Below are 18,084 nucleotides of genomic sequence, written 5' to 3'. Positions count from 1 at the left end.
CAAGGGCAGAGAAAGAAAAAAAACCTTACTGCCTTTTAACTGTTAACTCACTGCATTTTTCCTTAAATAACAGCAGCTTTATGTTCTACTTTTTCCAGGTGAAGTCAGTCCTAGATGAGATCACTGAGAAGCTGCCAGAGCCATTCAACATGGCAGAGATCATGGCTAAAGCAGAGGATAAGACACCATACGTGGTGGTTGCCTTCCAGGAGTGTGAAAGAATGAACATCCTGACCCATGAAATCAGGCGCTCTTTGAAAGAATTAGATCTGGGGCTGAAGGTATGCGCTGGGCTGAAAGCACCTTTCCCTACCAGAGAATTTCCTGTGATCTGCAAATAGCTGTTGCTTGTTTCAAAGCCCATCTTGTACAAAGCACTTTGCTGCCTGCCTTTGCTTCTGCACCAGCCCTGTGCTTCGTACAGGGTTTGAAAGTAAACACTGCCATCAGCCTTGCTTCTTCAGGTCCAACTGCCCCGATTTTTGTCTTTTTTAAAGGGAGAACTAACGATTACATCAGACATGGAAGAGCTGGCCAATGCTCTCTTTTACGACAACGTGCCTGAATCTTGGACCCGTTATGCCTACCCCTCCCTTCTCAGCTTAGGAGCTTGGTATGCAGACCTGCTCCTTCGCATAAGGGTGAGCAGATTTCTTTTGAAGACTAAAGCTCGTGGAGCAAGTAGATACCACAGGAGATCAGGACTCACTGGTAGTTGACTGTTTTATTTTTTCAATGTTAGTTTAAGCAGTTTAAAGTACCTGAACTGTTATCCCAATGAGAGCCCAAGGTTGAGACGAGATCATCATTAGTATATGACACTGTTTTGAAAGAACATGACTAATGTAACTTTATACATCTCAGAAAAAAAAAAAAATATATATATATATATATATATTTAATAAAACCATGTACTTAAAAAAGAAACAACAGCAGTAGTTATTACAATCCAAATGAACAGTTGGAGTTTAATCGCTGCAGTGCAATCTGATATTTATTCATCTCTGACCACACCACCCCAGCCTGCCCAGCACCTGAAGCTCTGCTCTGTGACGTCAAAGCAGTGCTCCACTGTCCAAAGGCCAGGCTTTGCTCTACAGTACTTTGCTGTTTTGTTTTCCAGGAACTAGAAGTCTGGACAACGGACTTTGTGCTGCCTGTGACGGTGTGGCTGGCAGGGTTCTTCAATCCCCAGTCTTTCCTCACTGCTATCATGCAGTCCATGGCTAGAAAAAATGAATGGCCACTGGACAAGATGTGCCTTTCAGTGGAAGTGACCAAGAAAAACAAGGAGGATATGACAGCTCCACCCAGAGAAGGCTCCTACGTACACGGATTATTCATGGAAGGTAAAAGATTACATCCTGTAGGAGATGTTTCAGGCACAGAGAAATCCTAGGTCAGAACTAGTAACTCTTGCAAACACAGCAGGTGTTAATGCTCACTAACTTACTAAATTTGGGGGCAGCTTCTACAAAGCTCCAAGCAGTGGAGCCTTCATCCCATGCCAGTGTCAGACACAAACCAGCTGAGGGCAGCAGCAGCTCGGTTTACATGCAGATTCACAAACCAGAAACTAAAGGCAGACTGCCTATTGAGAACCTGAGGACTCATCTGCTTTAAGCTGCACGGTTCTAACAAATAAATACATTACACTACTGTTTAATGCGTGGATAAGACAAATCAGGAAACTCAGAACATAAATAATTACTGCTAAAAAGAACGAGAGGGAATGAGATGGTAGTACCAGAGCACCAAAAGAGTCAGCTTAAACAAGGGCACAGAGCAAGTCAGTTATTGTAGCTCCCACCACAGCCGAGTTCTGCCTCTCCCGAGGCAACTTCCCTGCAAACCTGCACTGAAGGGAAGACATCCCACACACAGCAAGGCAAAATGCATTCATGAGTCACAGTGAGACGCCAACATGTCAGCCCCAACGACTACTAAACCATGGCCACCCAACCTTCAGACTTTACCCTCTCCAGCCGTGCTGCTGGAACAACCCCTACCCACCCATTAGTAGTTAAAAAACAGCCATTTTGAAGTGAAAACGCATCGGGCTGCTGGTACCATGCCAGTTCTGTAACCGTGCAGGTGCTCGGTGGGATATCCCTTCTGGATCTATCGCAGATGCTCGGCTGAAGGAGCTGACCCCCATGATGCCAGTCATCTTCATCAGAGCCATCCCCGTGGACCGCATGGACACCAAGAACGTCTACGAATGTCCTGTCTATAAGACACGGATGCGAGGTCCCACCTATGTCTGGACCTTTAACCTGAAGACGAAAGAAAAAGCCGCCAAGTGGATCCTTGCTGCTGTCGCTCTGCTTCTGCAGATCTAAACTCCCATGGCTATGGAAAGCAGCAAATGCTTTCACTTGCCCAAAACCCCTTATGTAACTTAGCCTAAATTTGGTTGCACCACAACTAGTTTTGCAAAGTATTAATAAAGACAGCGCAGGAACTGCTGTTGTGTGGAGAGTACTCTTGCAATCCACAGAGTTTCTCATGATGGATACTGGCTTTCAGTGGGTGGTTTCTGATAAAGCATTGGTTCAAGCCAGGCTGCTGAAGCGAGCCCAACAGAACAGCATGCAACCATCCAGACTCCTTTCCTTCTCAGAGTCCTCCTCCTTTTCACAGGTACGTGTCTGATCACTCAGTGCTAATTGCAAGCAGAAGTTTATCAAGCCATACGCAGTACGTATTCCTGCATGGAAATATTTGTTTAAATCAGACAGAAAAAAAAAAGGCAGATTTGGCAGTTTGCCCACAGGTCAACCTGCACAACCCACAAATCCCAGCACCTCTGCCTGGGACAAATGGGACCCAGCCAGGCAGTCCCACGTACTGCGGAACGCTCACCTTTCTCACACAGAGACAAACCTTCACACCCTCCACCTCCCAGCTTTCAGATAAAAGTCAGCTCTGAACCACTCAACCTCTGAAAATGGAGTCCTTTTATTTCTGGATTACAGAATTTGCTCTACTCTTTCACAGAAGATAATTTCCATCAGCAGTGTTGCCAGTTAAGTAGATGAGAGCTGCTCTGGCCATCACACAGAAGCCAATGCCTGTCTCTTTGTTATAAAATAATCAACTTGTTATAAAATAATTCCCCAAAAGAACAGCAGAAAACTCACCCAAAGCTGCAATCTCTGCTTCTTTCAAAAGAAATTCTTGATCAGAGGCGTTACCAGTTTCACCCACAGCTTCACATGTCGACTTGGCTGCTCAAATGTTGATGACGACACCACACCTGAGCAGAGGTAAAGCTGCTCCTGCTCCTGTATAGAGAAAAACCATCCCAGTAAGATATAAGTGTTAAATTAGATATAACAGCCTGTAAGACAAGGCGGAAAACTGGCCACGATCCTGCCAGGATTCTCACAAGCCTGAGCATAAGAATCTCATTCCATGCAGCACAGCTCACAGAGCAATGAATCCAAGAGACAGCACAGGATCTGTCCTGCCAATCCCCTACCACAGCACTCCTTCTGGGTAACTACCACTGCACTAACAAAGTCACCCTCAAGAATTAGTAATTTAACTTACAAACAGCAAAGGCAGAAGGTTTTGCCTTTGTGTGCCTTGAAGCTTAGCCCTCTCACAGCTGTAATTTCAGAAAAATCCTAAATCCCTTGCTGTAATTGCCAGAAAAGGAAACATCATAATCTCAAGAGACTGGCTTACGCACTCCTTTCTAGACACAGCTCAAGCACTGTGTTTTCAAATGAATACGCAGTCATGATTTCAACTGTATTACCAGAAACACTTAGGCTTCTTTATTGTGTACACAACACTGCTGAAGGAGGAAATGAACCATCATGATGATAATACTTGCCCAAGTCACACGTGTAAGCAGATTTTTAATCCAATAGAAGTGGTTTTCTTACCAAAACCAGTTAGGTTTCTAGATTCGCAGGCAAACAAGGAGCAGATATCTCCTGTAAGTCTGTACTTGATTTTTTGACTAGTTTAGTTGTCACAAACAACAGAAAAAACACAGAGCACAATGCAGAAAGCAGGAACCAGGCATCGGAAAGGAGCACAGAAACACGAGCCAGGAACAGACAAAGTGTGTGCGCCAAATCAGCCTAATTTTAGAAACCCAAAATGCTATCATCAGTCCTGCTAAGAAGCCTCTGTGTCATGGTCATCTGATACGGTGAGGTAAGCTGATCACTGAAGTGAGAGCAGTTATCTGAACTGAAATTCGGGTAATGCTCTGCTCATTCAGTGAGATATCCAGCCCCCTCTTCTTTGCAACCCCCTACTTTAAAAAACAGGTGATATTTGGAACTGAATGCTGTACAACCAAAGGGGCTTCATGGCACTGTACACATTACACAACTGTAATATTACATATTACAGTTATTAATATTACAGTATATTAGTATTACATATCACAGTTAAGAGGTGGCTGCTGCACATCAGCTGCAATATTAAAAGCTCAGTTATTATTCAAAGGTTATTAGTAAGAAGGCCGAAACTTTATAAAGGATCAAAGAAAGAAATGTCAGATAGAAAAGTCCAGAACGCATCTGATTCCCTGAAAAAGGCACTGGGCATTCTGTTTGCTCATATAACTGAAAATGGCATTTCAGCTGGAGCGCTGAATGGAGCTGTAATTTGCACAGAAGGAGAGAGCACTCCATTAGAGGCTGTGTCACCTCGGCATAAAATTAAGTCCTCTGAGCAAAGATCACAGAACAGTAAACAGTCAGCCAATCCCAGAATCAGCTTCCAGCAAACGGGAATCATTCAGAGCCCTTTAAATTAGATCACTGCCGCACTGTTTGAGAAAATTCCTCTGTCATGTTTTCATTGATTCTCTCCTTCCATTAGAAACAAGTAGAGGCAAGATATGAATTGAAATATTCAAGTAACTCTTCCAGTAATAGAATTGTTTTTGATTAGATACACTCTGACTCATTCTGTGGAAGAGCCCTGATGCAATAGGGCAATTCCCATTGATCTGTGCCTTCTTATGCCAAGACTCAGCTTAATACAAGGCATTTTTCAGATCCTTAAGTCGCACACAGAGGCACCAAACCAACACTCCTCACATCAGAGCACTACAAGAGCAACTACAGGGGACGATGTCAGCTCCCACAGGAGATTTGAAGTCAAGACTGACAGGGACTGGAGAAGCAGCAAGAGTGCTGAACAGTCCAAGCTGCCTAATGAGAAAAGAAAAAGCCAGGACACTGAACATTAAGCCACTGAAAAATGCTTGTGTCAACACTAAGAGCTGCTGCTTGTAATTTCGTGGGCAATGCAACCCAACCAGCCCAGAAATGCTCTTACTGTAGAAATTACACTAAGATCTGCTGCCCTCATTCACCTCCACAGACCACGGGCAGCCACCCAAGGGCTAACTGCTTGGCACTCACAGTCCTGCAAAGGATTTCCCAAACGCCTGAGAAGCAAAGTCCTACAGAAGTGTGAGACGGGAGGTCCCTGGGGCGTGACCTCATCAGCTCAGCATGCTGCTACCTTGGCAATGCCCAAATATTAGGGGATAAGGCCTGAGAGCGTGCTGCATGAGCAGCAGACAGAGCCAGCAGATCCCCTGTGTCTCTCAGCATCCAGTGCCTGAGCACTCCGATACTCGAGTTCACTGGGGACATGTTCTTTCCCATTATGGCCTCCATTTCCCAGAAACAGGCACTTGTAGCAGGCATCTCATCAATAGTCACTTAACTGACAGCTCCTTGAGACTTCCTATGCTCAAGAAGGTTTTGAATTATCGTGGCTGTAGGTTTTTATTGCAACTGCGTCATCAGCATTCCCTATGTGACCAACAAGCACAGCATCCACGTTATCTCCCCAGCTGCTTACCTGGTGGAGTTGCTGCTGCAAAGCTTTATTTTCTGTCACTATTGCAACCTGAGCTTCCAAGTCACGATGAACGGATCGATATCCAAAATTAGGAGACCCAATCAGGGTTAGGCAGGGAAGACTGCTCCCTGCCAGGTACAGCCAGAGGCCTGCAGGAAAAACAGGAGAAGAAAGGAAGTGTGGCAGACAAAGGAAATGACTGGGGTAGCCTCAAACAATTGCTTCACTTGGAAGAAATGAATTAAACATGTTTGATTTACAGCAACTATAAGTGATCACGACACAAAGCAGCCCTCAAAAACACACTTCCCTGAAGTTGGATGGTTGTGTGATCCTTGGGGTACACTTGCACGGCCTGCACTGTCCAAACTTGCATGTTTTTCACAGGGGCTGCCATGACGTGCCCTTAAGAATGTAAATACACTGCACAGAGGGCCCCAAAAATTCAGAATGAGTAATCGTCATTAAGCTAGAGGTCATTTTGCAACACAACATCTCAGATGCACTGACATAAGGCAAACAACGTGCCGGTACTCTGCAGCAAAAAGAAGAAAACCCTCATCAAGGGATGGAGATCCACACAGGTACATGAGCATTGGAGCAGTCTGTTCCAGGAGCAGGGCACAGTGAGCAACTGCCTTCCTGGGACCTCACAAGGCAGCGGCATGAAGAGGCATCTTCCTGCTCTGACAGGTGAATTCACATGAAATAAGCACTGGTGAGAGAAGTGCTAATTACTACGCCCACTCGCTTCCTGGGGAGTGATCTTCACCAGAAGATGAATTCAGTTCTTGCCAGGATGAAGGCTCGCAAGGCCGCCCACCACGCAGCTCTGCCCTCCCCAGGGGGCACAGCCCCAGCAGCTCCTGAGGGATGGCTGATCCCCACTGCCAGTCACATGGAGAATACAACAAAGAAATCGTACCATAAAAACCACCTAGGCCTTAAAATAGAAGCAGGTTTCCTAACTCAACCCCAGAGCAGTTCCAAGAATGCCTTGAGTAAGAAGCTGCCGATTCACCGCTGGTTCCTGTAACCTCCTCCCCACCCCCACATCACACGATCAGCAGCTTCACTGCTGCTTTCAGCTGCACCTCCAGGCCCTGAGCTGGCACTGCTCGTGCTGTGGCTGCCCCACGGACTGCCCCACAGCGGTGGAGAGGAAGGTAAGGAGCCCAGGAGGTACTCAAGCAGCAGTGTACCTCCTGCAGGCTGTGCCAGCAATCGTGGCAGCTGCACAGCCTGCTGATGCCCAAGCTGGGAGGATCTCTGCAGACAGAGCCATGCCAGGCAGCAGCCACTGTCTTGCTCTTTCTAAGCAGCCACGCAGCAGCCCTTTACTGTGTCTCTAGTTTTATGGCCACCTGGCAGGATCTGCTCAAACAGTGACTCACCTTTCCAGAAAGAGGAAGAGCAGTTTCCCGGCCACTACTCAATAGCAGCAATACAGGCTTATCTCAGAGCAAACAGCCACCTGCCTGGCACTCTGTCACCTGACACTAACATGGAAGGGACCCTAATCCCAAAAGATAGCCCTGCGTCACCCACAGCACTCCACCCAGAAACCTGCTGGTCCACACGCCTGCAGGCAGGCTCATCTTAGCATGAGAACCAAGTGGTAACAGGCACTGCCAAGAGTCGTGCCCCAGTCCAGGAGCCAGGCTTCCAGGAGGTTACCTTTCACTTGCCCCAAGGTTTCCTCCTTTCTCCCCTTCTGCCCTGCCCTCTCTCACGCTGCCAGACTCCTGAAGAGCAGACAGCTCTGCTGAGCCCCTCGCACTGCTCCCAGAGCACAGGCAGCTCACAGCCTCCTGCTGCAGCACAGAGAGAGATGGGCAGGAGCCCTCTGGGATACTGGGAGAGCTGCCATGCACAGCGAAGGCCAACAAGGGAAACCCCACTGGGAGCCAGCAGTGCCCGGCAAGAGGAGCAACCTACAAAGCACAGAGCCCTCAAGCAGGTGCTTCCTGGAAGGCAGCACACACAATGTTTCCAGCCAGGCAGGCACCACAAGGCACCGAGGCAGGGCTTTGCAGCTGCAGAGGCTGATGTCACTGCCACCAGGGCACAGCACCCGTCAGGAAGGCTCGCAGCTTCTATATATAGGCAACTCAGTAACGTGTGTGTGTGTGTATTTTCTTTAGACAAGAGAAGGCCTACTCAGCAGCTTTCTCTCCCTGTCACCTCTGAACCTTCTTCCCAACAGCCCTGCAGGAAGCCGGTTAGATAGAGGCATTCCCACAGTCGTTAACAGCTAATCTCAAACAAACAAACAAACGGAGCTGAACTACTGGTCAGGGCCCTGGAACAGGCCTGTGCTGGCTCAGGGTGCATCCTTCCACCCTTCTCACCAGACACGTGCAGCAAACAGCGACAATGCCCCTCTGCACAGCTTGGGGAAACCGGCCTGTTGTCAGAGTGCCAGATGGGGCACTGCTTACAGGAACCATGCTGCCCTGGGGGACCGGTGAGCCACTGCAGGAAGTGACACAGTGACAGCAGCGTGCTGCTCCCAGAGCAGAGCAGCAGAAGGTGCTGCCATGCACAGCAGAACTGCCTCGGTGCGGCTGAGTGCTACTCACAGTGAGCTGCACAGCGCACACCTCCTGCTGTAAGCAGCCAAGAGTCCTCAACTATTTGCATGACTTCATTCTGCTGTGTATAATGTAGGAGTAGAATCAGCATCTGGATTTTCTGGAAGGAAAACTCAGAGAGACAATGAGCAACAACCAGTCAGGGCAAAATATTCACACTTTGGTCAAGGTGGGCTTGAGACTGGCCTGAATGTTCTGTTAAGAAAGAACCTGGGGTCTTCTGCAGAAAGCTGTGATGACAGTACTTCATTTATTTATTTTTTTTTTTTATCATTTACATTTGTTAAGCAATATCCATTTCTCAACAACTTCCCCTCCAGCTCCCAGAAGGCACAAGGGTGCACCTAATCAGTACCCTGCACTTCACTATGTGCCATAAAGGGGAGCTGGTACAAATTCTCTGAAGCGTGGGTCACCCCACAAAGCCCTGCTTCCAGGAAGACCCAGAATCCAGGACCTCAACATGCCCACAGCACTGGGCCCATGACACAGCCACTGTTTCTCTTTGCTCAAACTATCAAGAGGGATACAGGAATCACAATTACTACCAGAATCATATATGTATGTATAAATAACCATCTAGATGCCTTCTTTCACTCACACTGAGTATCTTACTGTACCTTACTGTCAACATCAGGATGATTCTTGTATAATCCCTAGGACTACATTTAAATTGGAAATCGAGAGACAAGATATGACTTTGCATGGTTATCTGCTGGGTGATTCAAATCTTCCAGACTTAGGCAAGCAGGATGTTCAAACCTTGGCTGAGTACTTTTGGAGGTTGAATCTGGACTCAGCACCCAACCATCCCCTCACCAGTCACACAATCAAAATATATGCAAAGCACACGTGCTTTCTGAACAAGTCCTCCTGAGAAACAGACATCTTACCTTTGGCATGGAAAGTCCATCCAGCCCTGGAGTACTCCTGCAGCTGGATCCTCTCCTGCTGATGAAGGCAGCAGACCTCATTGTAAAACTGGTGTTCTATGTAAACATAGGCAGAAGGGATGGCACCTGCCACCCCTTTGGCACCAAAAAAACCATTCACCTCTGGTGAGGCCAGAAGAATCCGATATTCTGCCCTAGTGCCCAGAATAAGGTCCATGTAAGCTTGTGTCAGGTTGAAGTAGCCCGTGGTGAGATATATCCTGGCATCTCGTTCAGCCTCTGTCAGCAGTGTCTCTGTGACCATCTCATCTATTTGAATCCCAAAAGGTTTCATTTGTATTAAGGGATAGATCCATGTGTCAGGTTCTGGTTTCAGACCCCCAGATGCTTCAGAGTCATGCTGGGGTAACGTGGAGCAGCCTTGCTGGCTGCTGTGGAAAGTCTTTGCATGAAGGAGTTCTTGTCGTGTCCTGGCAGAGTCGATCACTTCCATCACTCTTCGATTTGCTATCTCACAGTATCTCACCTTATCTCCTGTAGGAAAACCAGGAGAGATACATCTGAGACCTAAAGGTACAAAGCTATGCATCACCTTCTGAGTAGCCAGACACCAATATCAAAACAAGGAGTTAATACAAAGACCACACAACTCTCTCCTCCAAGGCTGAAGAACACGTTTCAAAAGCAGCAAAGCCACATGACAGAGGAAAAAAAACCCATCCAACTCTAAGATGGGTAGAAACTTGATTAGCAGCTGCTTGAAAAACCCATTGTTCTCAGTATTCTTCCTTATTCAGCGCTCATCTGATTCCCAGAACAGACTCAACTACAAAATACTAATTACCAAAAATTGCACTATATTCACAAAGCTTTCAATATAGGTACACACATTTAAAATGACAGACATTAATACCAAGTTACAAATCACTCCTTTCCTCTGGATCGTATCATCCAACCAGAAAAGGAGACCCCCTCCTACCTTGGTAAGGGTGCACCATCCCCTCCATCATCTGGACGGTATCATCTTGTTGTAGCTGCAGAGACACATCTCCAATTGCATCCACTAACTCTGTGAAGAAGTCTGCAATCTCAGGAGAGTCCTGCAGGAGAACATAGCGGTCCTGACGATTGGTGAAGTACAAATCACTCAGGTTTGCACTAGGAGAGAAAAGAAAAGTTCCAGAACAGAGTATAGGCATACAAACTTGAACACCCCAGCTTAAGTTACAAATCTCACCCCACATATAATGAGACTAAAGTACTCCTTTTGGATCTTGAGGATATGTTTTTCTCTTTTGAGAAAGATTCTTCCATATGAGAAGATCGTACGAAAGACCAACGGTTGCTTTTCCATATTAGAAGAGCATTATTATGATCATTATAGAAAGAAGGTTTGCAAATAATGAAGTTCAGACAACTCTGGTGGCATCAAAAGCTCAGCTAAATCAACCACAGAAAGGCCTGAAGAGGAAAGGACTCACCCGCTCAGGATGACATTATCATCAAAGAGATAGACCTTGATGTGCTGCAGGCCAATGGTCTCATTAAAACGCTCTGGAATCAGGAGTTTGAGAAGCCCACGCAGGTTTGGGGTGTGGAAAAGGGAGACACGCACTTGTTCAGGGAATCTTTGCAGCAGTGGAATCAGCATTGTTCGAGAATTCTTCCTGCCTGGGAGACACAGAGCTTTCACTGCTTCACCACGGGTGAGGAACACGTAATGGCATGGCACAACAGCTCCTCAGCTAGAGGCTGCTCATAGAGGCTGCTCACAAAGTACAGTGCCAGCACATGAGGCAGCTACAAGCATTTTTTCTTTTTAATCACTTTAATTTGCACTTAGGTCACCAGTAATATCTATATGTAGAATTGTACATTGTAGGTGAACGGGCACCGTTTCACACTTAGCACTAACGCAGGCTACACAAAGTCACTGCAGAAGGTTAAGAGTGCTGCTACTTCCAACACTCCCCCACTTTTCCTTAAAAGGAAAATATAAAAGAGCACGATGGATGAGGACAAATGTACTGACAAGTGAACTAGGCAAGCAAGAAAGCACAAGTTGCAAAGAGCACAGCATCTGACCCGATGATCTTCTGGCTCCTATCAACTACTTTCTGAAGAACAGTTGCTCAGCTTGAAAATCTTCTGGGAATACACAATTACTGGTACACAACAGGACAGGTTTTGAAATTTATGTGATTTAAGCCTGAAGGTCCTATCAGCCAAGACAGTCTCTCTGAAAAATGACAGCATGTCCAGTCTGACTAAAATAAGCTTTTGAAGAAAGTAAGGTATCGTAATATCTACCCCGAGATCCCCTGGTGTAGTCAAGAAGAATGGAAACTCTGAGGTTTGGTGATTCATTTGCTTGCAATGATTTCTCCAGTGTTTCTTCTAAGCAATTCACCTGCAGAAAGAGATTGTACTAGTCATTATGAAAAGCAAGTCAAGCTTTATAAGGAAAGTGTTCAGAAACCAGGAGGTCAGTGGTCGTGAAAGTTTCCATACTCTGAGTATTTCCTAGTCATGCAAAACACTGCTAGTTTAGGCACCACATCTGTCAGACTGGCATCCTACTCTATCAGCCTGAAGCAGCACATGAAAGGGCATCAATTTTACAGGCATACATTCTTCCAGCCTCTGAACAGCAATTAATTTTAGCAGAAAAAGTTTCAACATCGCTCCCAAATCACAGACTTTCATTACCAACAAAAGACCTTGGCAGGAATGCACAAATTATACAGAGGCAGTTTTATCCCATGGCTACAAGTCTGTCTGTCACATGCAAATTCCAGTCCCGTGTACAAGCCCAGACAAAACCAGGCAAAAATTGCTGTGCAGGACTCTGTCCACCTTTACCCTGCAGTGAAATTTGATTCTAGCATAATTATTTGGCCAAGGTCAGACTTCTCCCTAAACGACTTAGAGAATGCTTTTGTTTCTGGAAGGACAGGAAACAGAAAAGGTAAACAACACAAAGCAAAACTGACCTCTGTCTTAAATGCAGAGAGCTACTACTGAATCTGCATACTGCATTCGCAGGACAAAACACTGGACTACACACAGACAAGGAAAATCAAGCATCATCCCCCAGTTCTGCAGAAGCCCTTGGAGCACTGTGCCAGTAACCTCTGGCAGTCAGAAGCACCCAGGCTCGTTCATTCATATGAATTCATATGTTCACTAGTTCCAAGGCTCTGCGAAGGCTTAAAACAGAACTGCATACACCTCCCTCCTCCACCCCAAGTATAAATACATGAATGCAGTGAAGAACCACGAGAAAGCTCTCAGTGAGAGGAAAAAATGTACACAAGTAAATCTGTATGAAAGTTTTAAGGAAATTACAAGTTCATGAACTGCACCTCACATACAGCTCTCACACCTGCAGAACAAGATGCTTTTTGCAAAGGGAAGTGTTTTCTTTTTGCATTCACCCCCATTTCTCAATCCTCTTTCATACTCACCAGCTCCTGCTCAAGGAGCCCAGTTCCCAGGTATAGTGAAGCCATCACCACTCGCTGCTTGGCTGTTTTTATCTGCACCTGAGAACAGCAGAAAATAAATTCAGATTCACTCACAGTCACTGTGATCGCTGGGATCTAACTGCTCAAACCACAGAAACGCTCTAGTTTCACCTGAGGAAAAGCACAATGAAATAACAGCACACTGACAGCAAGGATGCCGAACACACAGGTCTTTCTAGAGCAACATCAGCACCACTGCTGCACCCAAAAATCAAGGAGAAAAAAAGAAAAAAATAAATCAATGTTCTCTGGGAAGCTGAGGAACTTGTCCCTGCTAAAACTCTTCAACACAAGGGCAGTTACACTGCACTAGCTGCAAGCTCTGGGCTGTATCAGTATCACACTATCACACTAGCTTTCATTCTGCTTTAAACCTCTGTATCCCACCCTGTGAACTAGTCAGAACCTGACTGGATCTAAATTCAAAGTTGCTCCCAGTCTATGCAGGGGATCAGACCAAACGACCTCCCACTGAGTGGTGCCACAGACCTCAAGTTTTGCTTCTGAACAAGTTAATGCCTTCCTCAAGATCAACAGCTGCTTAAGCAGCCACACATTAGCTGGCCATGAGCTGTATCACAGCCTTCCACAACATCCACATAAAGGCTCTGTGCCAAGCATTTGCCCTGCTCTCTCGTTCCACCTGGGGGTGAAAGGAGACCTTGGTCAACAGAGCTCTCCTTCCCTTCCTTCTCTGCTCACCACTGAAGCCAAGAGGTGGGAGCTGCTGGCTCACACTACCTGCACAGCCCACACAAGGCCTGTTCTCCAGCAGCTTGCTGCAGCCAAGATCATGTTTCAGAAGTACTTGAACACACTTCAAACACATGTTGTCAAAAGACTCATGCAACCATGCTAAACAAATCCTCACCTCAGCCCTGCTGCTTGCTCCCAAAGAACATTCGCACCTGGAACCCACAACTTACCTTCAAGAGTTCATAGAATTCAGCTGGAGAAGAAAGCACCTTGACGTGAGAGCTGGAGATCCCAAACTCTGGAACCAGATTCCTGATCCACTGGAACCTGTGTGCTCCTTCTGGGCAAAGGGAGCAAGGCATGGCTGTGATCACAGGAACCGGCGGGGTGAGCAGTGGGGCTAGGAGAAGCCATGATGATCTGTGAAGAGAGATGGAGGAATTCTGTGTGGCAGAGCCTTTGCTTCCTACAGACAGCCTCCAAAGCAAAGAAGGAGCTGCGACCAGCTGCAATCATAAGGATCCACAAAGGCAAGAAGGCTTTTCCCTTTCCATATTTCACAGAAACCAAACCTAGAAATAGAAAAACATACACAAAAGGTGGCAGGTGTTAACATCATCAGCTCCTGTCCCAACTGGCAGTGGGAAACAACTCCTTCGCCAGAACAGTGAAGGAGGAGAGCAAACAGGTCAGAAGGTAAAGAGGCTGAGATGTGAACCCTACCAGCACCCACAAACCAGGCATCTGGCAGTGCTGCTCTCCCTGTCATCAATCACTTCTGAACTCCATCCCAACTACACAAGCTACAGCTCTGCCATGATGTTTGGTCACTGCCATTTCTAGCTTAGCTCTCAGCCAGGCTAAAGATTACACGTTTCTATTTCAAGTAAAGACACTGTAAAAGTCACAATACTTTGGAAGTTCCTTAATGAAACAAACAAAACAAGCAAACAAAGAGATCTAAAACGTGCAAAGTGCCTGAAAGCAACGAAGTCCCAGCGGCAGAACAACACACCCAAGGACAACGTGTGTTTTGAGGGGTACACAATATGAGCTAAGGATCACAACCGAGGAGCTCATGGCTTCCTTCCACTTGCATTCTGTACAAGCATTAAAAGAAGGTCAAAGCTCCTCTCACAAACTTCAAAGTAACTACAGGGGAAGCAGCAGGAAGCTCATTCTTTAAGAAGAAATAATAAATTTCAGTGCTTTGAAGTCATTTGGAAAAGAAACCAACTTACTGCTGAGAGTCATGCTTAAGGGGATAACAAGAAGTAAATGGCGTTTTTTCTTCTCTGCAGGCTTAACATGCATGCAAAACCATCCAGTCATACAATAACTCCTGGTGGGAGTTTGTCCACATGACAAAACCACATTTCAACACAATTAGCAGCAGTGACTCTCATGAGATCCAGGAATTGAAGAATGAGTGACCAAACTCCATCCCCAAACTGTGCAGAGAACACTCGGGTCTGCAAAACCCGCTCTCAGGAGTCCAATGCCAACCAGGACATCTGGGAGGAACGCTGAGTCCCACAGGGCTGGGGGCAGCCACCAGCCTGCATCCCACCCCGCTGCCTTCTGCCATCACCACAAACCAACAAGAAACTTGATTACGACCTTTACCAGAATTTGTTACAAGGAACTTTTAGGTTTTACCATAATCCAAAGCCCAAATGACCACAGATTCCAGGAAAATGATTTCACTCCTTTGCTTCATGATAAAACACTGGATCTTCACAAGGTTTCCGAACACCCTTACGCAGAAGCCAGGCAGCTTTCAGTTGCATTTCCTGGAAAATCCACTAGTTTGTCACTGACTACTCATTGTAACAGACATCTGAGTCAGTTTGTGCAAGAATTCCTGGGATAGTGACTTTCAGCAGATCATGGGGACTGTGCTCAGACTTGACATCCATAAGCGATATTGACTTATGGCTGCTGGAAACAACTGAAATGTTCCACTGTAGATGGAGGAGGAGGTGGGGGAGGGGGGGTTTCTCCTTTCAAAGCAGAAAAGAAATACAAGAAATACTGGTTTTTAAGCACTCTCAAGTTCATCTTCACAGAACTTGCTCGGGACCTTGCTCAGCTCCCACGAGGCACACACAGGCTGCACGCAGGCTGCCACACTGACACTCAGTAGCAATTTTATGTTGTTTTTTTTGGCATTATACAGTAAGAACTAATCAATAAAGGAGATAACCATTTTCCTTATTACTCTGTGAGTCAAACCTGGCCAACGATACCTCCAGAAGCCACCACACAGAGGCCAGGAATCCACTTTCCCAAAGCACAATTCCAAGCAGCCATTTTCTGGCAAGCAGCGGGCACTGCAGGTTAACCCACAGCCTCACACCCAGCCCAGATCCACAGGAGCCCCCACTGCTGCTGAAGGAGGGACCCCAGATTCCTTCCACACAGTACTGACAGCCATCAACCACACACTCTGGCTTTTTTCACTGCCTCTGCAGCTTAGAGCACACCTACACTGTGTGATCTTTTAATTCACTGCAGAAACTTCGGCACATATTTATGCTGCAAGCTTAGGACTTTTACATATACAGAGCAAATCAGGATTTTGCTCTGGCCAACAGCAGCGACAGCACAGCAGCCACTATCAAACCAGCACCTTCTGCCCACAGAGACAGAAGAAAAGTTCAAGCAACCACGTCAGTGCAGTACAATCCTTTTAAGTGCAACACGCAACAATTAGAAACCACGTAACATTATGAAGAAATCACCAAAATTCCACACTTCAACAAAGGAGTTTTCAGAGAAATAGAAACTGGTGACAGGAGGGGAACCCTTCCCATGTATTCCACATCATCAAGTTAACCGGAAAGAGAAAACAGATCTAAAAGGAACTTGCCTCAAATCTTTTCTGCATAAGAAGTTGGCTCTAAATATAAGTGAGGGATTTTCTGTGTCTGTTCTATTTTTAAAAATTGTGGTTTTGGTACACAGACTCATGATAGAGCTGAGAGACTTATTCAATGTAAAATCTCATCTGCAGAAACGAGAGGTGAAGTGAAACTGCGGGGTAAGGCACTGTGCTTTCACCCACACATACGTCACCATACGGGGATCCACAAACTGCTCCTCTTTGAATTCAGCTGAGGCTTTCCAGGGCTCAGTCTAGTAATGCATCTGCATCAAGAAATGCTGATGAAACCAAAAGAGGAGTCTGCAGAGATGCTCTTAGCTTACACCAAGGACAAGCAGCAGAGCACAGGGGACAAAGAGCTCCGAGACGACTGCAAGCACAGCCACAGCATGGCTGCTGTCCACAAGAAGAGAGTGAGGACATGAAGATGTGCTGTTCAGGAGCAGGCTCCACTCATGCTGTGAGAGATGCTGCAGCACAATACAAGGCCCTACCATGCTCTCTTACTAAATGCAGCAAGAAGTGATGCCCAAAGAGAAACAGCCCTCTCGTTATTTAAGATGCATCAAAGTGTTTTGTTTCATCACCTCTGAACGCAGCATGTGGTTCCAAGGAACCGTAATCACCTCTGCTGTTTTAATGGTTTAGTTTCAGCATAAGCTGTACTCCTAATTGCACAGCTCCACAGAAGCAGCAGAACACAACCAAAGGAACTGCCAGGACCACAGCAAGAGAAGCACAGCACTGCCCAGAGGAACACGGCAGTGTGAGGGCTCACATAAAGGGCCACAGCCACTCCCCACAGCACAGCACGGGCACCCAGCACACAAAGGGCCATCAGATCCCTACACCCACCACCTGCTCCCCACCCCTGATTCTACCCAGGAGGTTTCTCCTTTCTGCTGCATGGGTAGGGCAGAAGGGGAGAGTCTGAACAACGCTCACAGCACTCCATTCCCAACACCGCCTGCTGCACAGCAGCGATGGGGCCATGTTGGGCACACTCTGGGAGCATGCAGACACACACACTGTGCACCACCGGGCCCCATTTCTCCAGCTCCGAGCCGGGTGCCGTGCAGTGCCCAGGCCCAGGCCGTGCTGCGGGGGCTGCTTGCGCTAACGGGGGCAGGGACCCTCCCTGCTCCAGGGGGCATCTGAAACGAAGAACTCAAGAAGAAGGAGCAAAAAGAGCCCCGCTGCCTTAGGGAGCACGGCCACGGCCTCAGCTGCGCGCGGCGCACCCCGGCCCTCCGAGCCGAGGGAAGGCAGGAAGGCAGAATCGCCGGTCGCGCCCTGCGGGGGAAAGCCGCTCCCCGCCCCCGCACGGCGCTCGTGCCGCAGCACCGACCGGACGGAGCGAGGAACGGGAAGGCTCCTTACCTGCGGGCGCGGCGGTCGCGGCCCCGGGACAGGCGGTCGGAGAGGCGGCCGAGCAGAGCGGCCAGACCCGGAGGACCCCGCGGCAACCAGGCCGCCAACCGCCGCCACAGCGCCGCGCCCCCCGCAGCCGCCATCAGCGCCGCGCCTTCCGCTTCCGCCCGCTGCCATGGCGACGCGCCGCCGCGCGCTTCCGCTTCCGGGTCTCCGGGGCTCCGCGGGAGCCCTGCGCTGCGAGCGGGGTCGTGCCGCGAGGGCGAGGCCGC

The 18,084-nt window shown here is 47.5% G+C and overlaps 2 protein-coding genes across 4 annotated transcripts in view; one reads left to right on the top strand and one right to left on the bottom strand.

Moving 5' to 3' along the window:
• The window catches only part of DNAH17 (dynein axonemal heavy chain 17), a 23,376-nt gene extending 20,912 nt beyond the window's left edge, over window positions 1-2,464 (top strand). Inside the window, exons 63-66 of one of the 2 annotated variants that reach the window (XM_085240408.1) lie at window positions 99-281; window positions 498-641; window positions 1,124-1,349; window positions 2,131-2,464. In XM_085240408.1, the coding sequence (XP_085096534.1) occupies window positions 99-281; window positions 498-641; window positions 1,124-1,349; window positions 2,131-2,342 (765 nt within the window). In that variant the 3' untranslated portion in view covers window positions 2,343-2,464. Of the gene's footprint in view, window positions 1-98; window positions 282-497; window positions 642-1,123; window positions 1,350-2,094 lie in introns of both variants that reach the window. The other variant, XM_031556311.2, reaches the window with a different exon arrangement.
• PGS1 (phosphatidylglycerophosphate synthase 1) lies at window positions 706-18,084 on the bottom strand. Of its 2 annotated transcripts, none has more exons than XM_085240420.1 (10): window positions 17,822-18,084; window positions 13,785-13,974; window positions 12,799-12,876; window positions 11,642-11,741; window positions 10,813-11,002; window positions 10,311-10,489; window positions 9,332-9,865; window positions 5,845-5,993; window positions 3,144-3,287; window positions 706-2,276 (listed from the first exon to the last, which is right to left on the bottom strand). In XM_085240420.1, exons 1-9 carry the CDS (start codon window positions 17,953-17,955, stop codon window positions 3,168-3,170), a joined length of 1,674 nt encoding a protein of 557 aa, XP_085096546.1. In that variant the 5' UTR covers window positions 17,956-18,084; the 3' UTR covers window positions 706-2,276; window positions 3,144-3,167. The 2 variants fall into 2 exon arrangements, with proteins under 2 accessions (XP_085096546.1, XP_085096545.1); XM_085240419.1 differs by having other exon boundaries at window positions 706-2,710; window positions 17,822-17,982.

Source organism: Meleagris gallopavo, chromosome 20 (genome assembly GCF_905368555.1).
Source record: "Meleagris gallopavo chromosome 20, MGAL_WU_HG_1.1, whole genome shotgun sequence".
Classification (NCBI taxonomy): domain Eukaryota; kingdom Metazoa; phylum Chordata; class Aves; order Galliformes; family Phasianidae; genus Meleagris; species Meleagris gallopavo.
The sequence above is the reverse complement of the archived record's forward strand: the minus strand, read 5'-3'. Positions and strand labels throughout refer to the sequence as shown.

What these genes read in the sequence shown, in the direction of transcription:
- PGS1 (XM_085240420.1), bottom strand. Translation starts at nt 17,955, where the DNA reads ATGGCGGCTGCGGGGGGCGCGGCGCTGTGGCGGCGGTTGGCGGCCTGG. An exon ending in AATTCTATGAACTCTTGAAG is followed by an intron (nt 12,877 to 13,784) that starts GTAAGTTGTGGG and finishes TGCTGTTCTCAG; the next exon opens with GTGCAGATAAAAACAGCCAA. An exon ending in GATAATGTCATCCTGAGCGG is followed by an intron (nt 10,490 to 10,812) that starts GTGAGTCCTTTC and finishes TTTCTCTCCTAG; the next exon opens with TGCAAACCTGAGTGATTTGT.